This window comes from Argiope bruennichi, chromosome 5 (assembly GCF_947563725.1).
Source record: "Argiope bruennichi chromosome 5, qqArgBrue1.1, whole genome shotgun sequence".
NCBI classification, from domain to species: Eukaryota; Metazoa; Arthropoda; class Arachnida; order Araneae; family Araneidae; genus Argiope; species Argiope bruennichi.
The window spans coordinates 25536403-25544017 of record NC_079155.1 but is presented as its reverse complement, the minus strand read 5'-3'; the positions used below and the strand labels follow the sequence as shown (position 1 = coordinate 25544017).

The 7615-nt window shown below is 24.5% G+C and overlaps 1 protein-coding gene across 1 annotated transcript; it reads left to right on the top strand.

Moving 5' to 3' along the window:
* The first annotated feature begins 49 nt into the window (after positions 1–49).
* Positions 50–5294, top strand: LOC129968129 (succinate dehydrogenase [ubiquinone] cytochrome b small subunit A, mitochondrial-like). Its single transcript, XM_056081948.1, has 4 exons — positions 50–204; positions 2036–2182; positions 3161–3299; positions 4765–5294. The coding sequence occupies exons 1-4, from the start codon at positions 165–167 to the stop codon at positions 4940–4942; spliced, it is 504 nt and encodes a 167-aa protein (XP_055937923.1). The 5' UTR covers positions 50–164; the 3' UTR covers positions 4943–5294.
* The last annotated feature ends 2321 nt before the right edge of the window (positions 5295–7615 follow it).

Here is a 7615-nt window from a genome sequence, read left to right as displayed (position 1 = left end):
TGTTTACTTTATTCGCTTCAACTCAAATGAAGTGAATAAAGTATTCAAATCTTTGGAAGGACACGGAGAATCGAGCCGAGTGTTTATTTATTCGAAAACGTGAGTTATTACTAAAATTCCAAAAAATATAACATTATAGTGTAGTGAAAGAATTCTGCTAAAAAATGATTACTGCTTTCAACGTGGCAAGAAATAGCTGCAGAGGTAATGAATTTTACTTTGGATTTTGCTAGAATATGCATTTTATTAATATGATTATAGTACAGAAAATTGTCTTTTATTTTTTATTCGTAACATTAAATGAAATTTCTTTTTTGCGATGTAGTTTTATTAGATTTTGATTCCCATTATTTTAAATATTGAAAATAAGGCTGTGCGAAATTAAAGAGTCGTATAATTAAAAAATAGAACAAATTCAAATTAATTATTGCATTTCATGTACACAAATATTTTCATTCAATTGATTGGAATTTTCTTCCATTGCGGAAGTTTATTAATTGCTCAATTTCGGATAAGATTGCATAAGATTCTAGACATATTGAAAAATGACTCCACTTGTATCTGTACGTACTCTGTGATGATTTCTTATTTATGTTGGCGCAAAGAATTGCTTCTAATGTCAGTATAATAAATGAACTTTTTAAAAAATGTGAATGATTAATTACTGCTATAAATGGCAAAATACTTTATAGATTTTTGTTATTATTTATTTGCTTGCTTTTAAAACTTAAATAGTAATAGAAAATTTTGGGGGATTTTTCTATATTATGGTTTTAATTTTAACAAATCTCCCAGAAATGTTTTTTTTAATGATTTTTGTTTTTTAGCTATTAAAGAAATAGAATATTAACCTATTATATTATTTTCTGTTCAATCTCAAATACACCTTAAATGATTGGATAGTTCTTTATTACTTTTGTAAATATTTAAATTTTATGGAAACAAAAATTCTTCAGATTTATGATTGTATATTTATTCACTAAAATTATTATCTTTTAATTTTTAAAACATGCATTGATTAGTGCAAAATGGTTATTGAAGCTGTAAAACTGTGCCAATCTAAAATAATAATTGAACTTATTTGAAAAAGAATTAAATGAATAAAAATTAAACCACCAAGTTAATCCAACTGATTGTTGTATTGCTTGCTACTTTTCAAATGTTAAATTAATTTACTAAGCATTTGCAAATACTGTCTTAATAAAAATTTCTCACTATCCAAATGTGTCGTGTGTCAGGCCTGATGTCAACATTCATATGAGATTGCAGGCCATCTTAGTTCTTCAAATTTTCATTTATAATCTGACATTTTCGTTTACTTTTAACTGTGTTTGACTGCTTCATATTGTCAGCTTTTTTTTTATCCCCCCCCCCTTATTTTTTTTTTTAAATCCATATTTCTTTATTTTTGCATGTAGTATGACAGCCAGTACAATACTTGACAAAGTGATAAATGTTCAAAATAAGAAATGAATTGTTAAAATTAAATTGTAGAGAAATATGGTCAAATAAATTAATAATGTTTTGTCAAAATATTCAATATTAAGCTCTCTCTGTCTTTCTGCTGCACCATTAAATAAAGAACTTTTAAGATTTTTCTGTAAACATACAGAAACATATGCACAAAGTACAATAAATGTATAGCACAGAAATGTGCAGCTTTATACCAGATTTCTTGCAGAAATCTGTTTCAATATTTTAATTACTGCCATGTTAATAATTAAACATATTTGTTAAATTGTAAGTAACTCTATGCTACAATGAAGGTGAATACTCAGCTTGCTGTTTACATCTGCTGTATTTCATACATTTCAGCTGCTTCTGGGATAGTTGAAAAGTATCATAGTTTGATTCTTATATTCCTTTTTATAATGTTTTTCCATTTATCATTTGTAATTAGATTTATAAATGTAAACAGATTAAAGAAATCAATGTAAATGCTTTAATTTGCATACTATGAGGGAACATGGAGCATATTTAGCAGTTAAAATTATTTTTATTGCATATATAGATGTAATATTATTCTATATTTCAGGAGTCTTGTGGAAAACTTTGCAGACTAGACCTCAAATACTTGGAAATCATTTTTCTGTTATCCAAAAGGAAGTTCCCTTGTTAAAACACAGACCGGCAGTTTATTTCAGTACAACACAGAATATTAATGCAGCTGCACAAGCACATGGTTTGCTTGATTTTTTTTAATTTCCATTATTTTTTTTAAATTTTCATTTATGTAGAAATTATTTAATTTTATAGGCTGTTGACATTCTTGAAACTGTTCTTATGATTAAAGGAAGTGTATCAAAAATTTTATTATGAGTTGCATCTATAAAAATTAAATCATGTAGTTAAATTATTTTGATAATATTTTTATAGGCTGTGTTGATTATTTAAAAAAGTAATTACTTATATTAGTTTAATAATAATAAATATATAGTGTATCTGAAGATTTCTGGATCGTATATTTATAAAATTATTTCTTTTAACTTCTAGTGATTAATTCAAAAGATAATTAAAAACTATTTTAATTTTACATTACAATTGAATTATTTTTATGCAGAAGGTGGCAAAATTAAATTTATTTAATTTATTCAGATGATATGAAATGTAATTTATTGATAAATATGTGTAAGTAATTGATTTATCAAATTAGGATTGATTTAAAAAAACTGTAGAATAAACATTTCAGCTAGTAAATCACTTATTTTTCCCATCATAATGACTGTTGAATGTTATTTTAATTAAATATTCCTTGTGCTTATTGAATATAAATATTTTTATTTGTTTTATTTAAATGAATATTTCATTTGCATGTTATGTACCTGGTCAGTAAAATAATGATATAATAATATTCCATGATTGAATTTATTTTTGTTATTTATATCTTGTTACAAATGCTTTTGTAGCAACTGTATTATAACCATTTAAGTTATTCAGTGGAATCTTTATGAAATTGCTAAAATCAAGTATTAAACCTTTTAATCACATATCATGTCGGAAAATTAATTTAGTGGAAATGACCAATTTTCATTACAGTTAATTGAAATCCATCATTATGCAAAATTCTTCTTACTTTATCTTCAAGCACTCTAAACTGTACAATTATATAGTGTAACTAATTTATTTGAAAAAATTGATTACTTTGATTTGTTGTTTTTAGATCACAGTCATTCTAAGATATGGACTGCTGAACGCTTTTTGTCTGCTGCATTACTTGGAATTTTACCTGCAGCTGTAGCTTTTCCTAACCCCGCCCTGGATTATGCTCTTGCTCTTTCGTTAACAGTTCATGTACATTGGTAAGTAATTAGTACAAAATGTTCTTTAACTGCTTAGAGAAACAAATTTTCTTCCTTAATAAAATCTGTTAAACATTTCTCACTATGTACTACTAGATTGTTCATTGTAATTTTTCAGTTAAGAGTATTCTGTTTCCCTCAATTTTAATAGTTTTGTCAATCTATTGATAAATTATTAAATTTCTTTCCTTCATAAAAATGTAGCCATTGATTGATTTGTTATTCATCATGAAATGGAAGGTAGAAGTCATTCTTCCATTTTCCTCCTTATATACAATGGACATGTTTTAATGTGATTATGGTTAATGTTATAATTTAATTCAGATTATCAAAAATCTCTGGTCCCTAACCAACTTATTTATTCAATGCACACAAAAATATTCATTTAGTGCAATCTCTGCATCGTTTAATGTTATCAGTTTTGAAGTAGATAATTAACAGATTTGTCATTTTCAAACAATGATAATGACATTAATGGAATTACTTATCTCTTTTGTAAGGAAATATATGGAATCATCTTTTTCATGTAGTGGATTTTACATGCTTTTGTCTGTACTAGAACAGTTTATATTGATTTAAACAGACTGTTAAAATCTTTTGAACAACCATGAACCACTGTTGCATGGGACTAAATTACAATTTACAAATAAATTTTGAAAAAAATAACTGATTCTAAAATGAACTGAAGACTGATTTAAAGATAAAATTGAAATTCTTGAAAGATATAAAAATTTAATTAAATTGAATCAATACAACAATGTAGTGAAGTTGAAAATTACATTGTGTGTGTGTGCTACTCTTTGTAAAATTTTGAAATATTGCAACATTTTTGTAAGTTAGATCAAATAATAGATATTGATAATTCTGACAGGAGTGAATATGTCAAAGTAAATCCTCCAAGGAATTCCAGAAAGAACTAAGCACAATTAATATATACAAGTGAATTGTTAAGAAGTAATTATCGTTAAACAAAACTATAGAATGTTTTAATTGTTATTTTTGATTAAATTTATTGATAGACTTTGTCTGCAATAAATGCTTTTTCTTTTACTTTGATATAATGATATAGAAAGATTTTACAATATGCAGTGAGTTTTATTACTCTGTTGTTATCAAAATTCTTAAGTTGCAAATTTATCACATTAAGCAATAACTACTGTTTTTACTTTGTTTTTCAAAATCAAGATTAAAAAATATATATTTCAGGTTTAGCAAAATTATTTTAATTAAGTACATTATAAGCAGTTGTTTAAATTTACATATAAATTATCATTTATCAATTTTAATTTAGAAGCAACATTATTAAAATATATTTTAAAATTATTTAATTGTTTTTATCTATTTACATAAAACAGTTATTTAATTGGTTTTTAAAAGGTGAAAATGGAATTTTGATTGTAACTTGCCTTGTTAAAGATTTTACTTTGACTGCTAGATTCTGGTTCATATTGTTTGTTTCTTACAGGGGAATAGAAGCTATTGCTGTTGATTATGCTCGTCCTAGTGTTGTGGGAGCTGCATTATCTAAAGCAGCTGTAGGTGCTGTATATGCCTTATCAGTCTTCACATTAGGAGGATTATTTTATTTTAATTATACTGATGTGGGTCTAGGTCAGGCTATTAGGATGTTGTGGAAGCTATAATTTTTTATACGATTTCTCAAGAAATCTCATTTAGGTATCTAACAACAATATTGTCTAAATTTCCATCAGCAAAAAGAAAGCACTTTTTAGAAATTGGTTACAAGCAGTTCATCACTTTGCCAAAAGCAATAAGATTTTGTAACACAAGAGTCTGTATTTTGTCTGTACAATTGTTTACTATTTATTACTACTTTATTTTTCAGTTGAATTTTTTTGTAGGTTAAAAAGAATATGTGAGTTGAATTTTTTTAGATTTTTTTTTTTAATGAAATTGGTGATGTTTTTTATTTTAAGGTTAAGAATGTATGGTGTGAGCATTTATCATAGATAATAAAATAAGGTTAGTTTTGAATGGATGTTCTTTTGTAAAAATAATCTTTTTCTTATTTATTTAGCAAGAATTAATTGTATTACTTTTACAGTTAAGGAGTAGATATTTTTATAATTTCTGTAAAAATACTGGCAAATAAAAAAAATCATATTGATATTTTAAAGTGATTAAATGTTTTCCTTTTAAAATCTTCCACTGTGTCTGCATATAAACATTTTTATTATTAAATTTAAATATAATGTTACATGTTTATTGCATATTTTGAAAGTTCATCTACATTGATTCCACTACAAGTTTTTGAACAGATAAATATACCACTGATACCTCAAAAATTTTAAGCTACTATAATCATATATATAGAAGTAAATATATATGTTTAGATAATTTTAAGAACTGACTTTTTATTTATTTTCTTTAACTTAATCTGCAACAATATTTCTAACAGCATCCAAATTTCATACTCCTTCCCAACTGAAATTCACAAATTCCAACAATATAGCTTTTAAAATCAGATGTTAGGAAATCTTTTCAGATTTTTTTTTTAATACATTATCCCATCTTGAAGAATTAGAAAAATTTTCAATACAAAATGACCTCATTAAGTAAATGTATTTCGTTAGTATAGAAACTCGCATAAAATATTTACCTGTTTGCTTACCATGTATTTTTCTGATCAGAATTTCTAATTCAAGGGTCCAACTGAATCCTTATATTTAAATGGCATCTAGAAATACATTTTGTTCTGTTTTTTTACTCCAAAACATTTAGAAAAAGTTTTAAGAAATGCTTACAGCTGCTCATTAAAATTATTTATTTATTAAATTTTGAAAATTCCTAAATTTAATACTTCATGAGGTCAAATAAAAAAAATAAGCCTCTTGATTGAAACACTTAATATTTAAAAATGTCATTTTGGTAAGTTTTATATATGAAATGTACAAAAATTTGCAATGATATATGTCTTTATCATAAGGTTATTAATATATATAATTTATCACTAAAAATAAATCTATAAAGTGATAATCATATGTTTTAAAAAAAATAGTCAAAATCATTTATTTCATCAAAATATTTACTGTTCATTCATGATGTTAGTCTTATCTGTGTCTCTCATCTTCGCTTATTAACACTAATAGCAACTATCATGGAACAGTATGGTAGGAAAGGATATGTTGTGCAATGTCTAACCATCAAGAAATTTTAAAGTATCCATCTACAAAAAAAAAAAAAAAAAAAAAAAATCTTTAAGTCAAAAAAAAAAAAAAAATTGCAACATTATCTAACAACAAATTTTCATGTTTTTAATCACTGTTATTAAATACTATATACAGTAAAACTTAGTTAATTCAAATCTGATAAAACATATAAAAATTTGGATCCTGAAATTATTACAAGAGAAAATAATTCTAAAATTAAAAATGTTAATACATATTTTTTTTTTATTTCAGTAAAGGAGTATCATAAATAAGAAACATGCTTACATACACAGCCACTATGAATATGCTGTTTCACATCTAAACAACTGTGCTGAATTTAAGCAAATTTTCTATACTTATATAATACACAAGAAAAAATGCTTTCAACTTTTCAAAGTACAAAAGATACTTAAATATTTATTTAGAAATTAACTCCTTGAACTACAATTTATTTACGGTTCACTCTGCTTAGACAGACAATTTAATTTTTTTAGTTTTAAGAGGAGAAATTGATATAGAAACTCGAGTTTTTTTTTTTAATAAAACTTTTTTTAAAAAAACATCAACTCTCTATTTCTAGCAAGTGCAGCTTATTAATAGTTTGCTCATGAAAATATATGATGATGTAGACCATTTGAGTTCAAGGAAAGTGAAAACTGTCTTTTTTAACTTTGAATTACTTTACCATTATTTTAATTTTTTTCTTTTAATACAATAATTTTAAAGTAATGATCAGTAGTTAGTAGTAAGATCTTAAATCGATTGTTCAAAGAAAGGCAACTTTTCTTATTTGTGAACAAAATTTGTAGTATTAATATAACAAATACTAATAATTTAAGGTGAAAATTACTATTGATGATTTTAAAAATTGTCCAGTTCAATTAATATTCTAATTATAGTTATAAGCAGATATAAAAATCCTATTATTGTCTTTTATAATATATTTTATATAAAAGTTGTTTTAATGTTAATATTACACTTAAAAGAATTTTAATCCCGACTAATGCCAAATGTATCAATTAATATTTCAATAAAACAAATGTAAACAATTAATATATGTTCAAAAGTTCTTTTTATAAAAAGAAGTTTGCTATTAAATTCAGCAGGAAAGGCCTTAAAAATTCATTTATTATTAAGACATGGCAT

What these genes read in the sequence shown, in the direction of transcription:
- LOC129968129 (XM_056081948.1), top strand. Translation starts at nt 165, where the DNA reads ATGATTACTGCTTTCAACGTGGCAAGAAATAGCTGCAGAG. An exon ending in GGCAAGAAATAGCTGCAGAG is followed by an intron (nt 205 to 2,035) that starts GTAATGAATTTT and finishes TCTATATTTCAG; the next exon opens with GAGTCTTGTGGAAAACTTTG. An exon ending in TGCAGCTGCACAAGCACATG is followed by an intron (nt 2,183 to 3,160) that starts GTTTGCTTGATT and finishes TGTTGTTTTTAG; the next exon opens with ATCACAGTCATTCTAAGATA.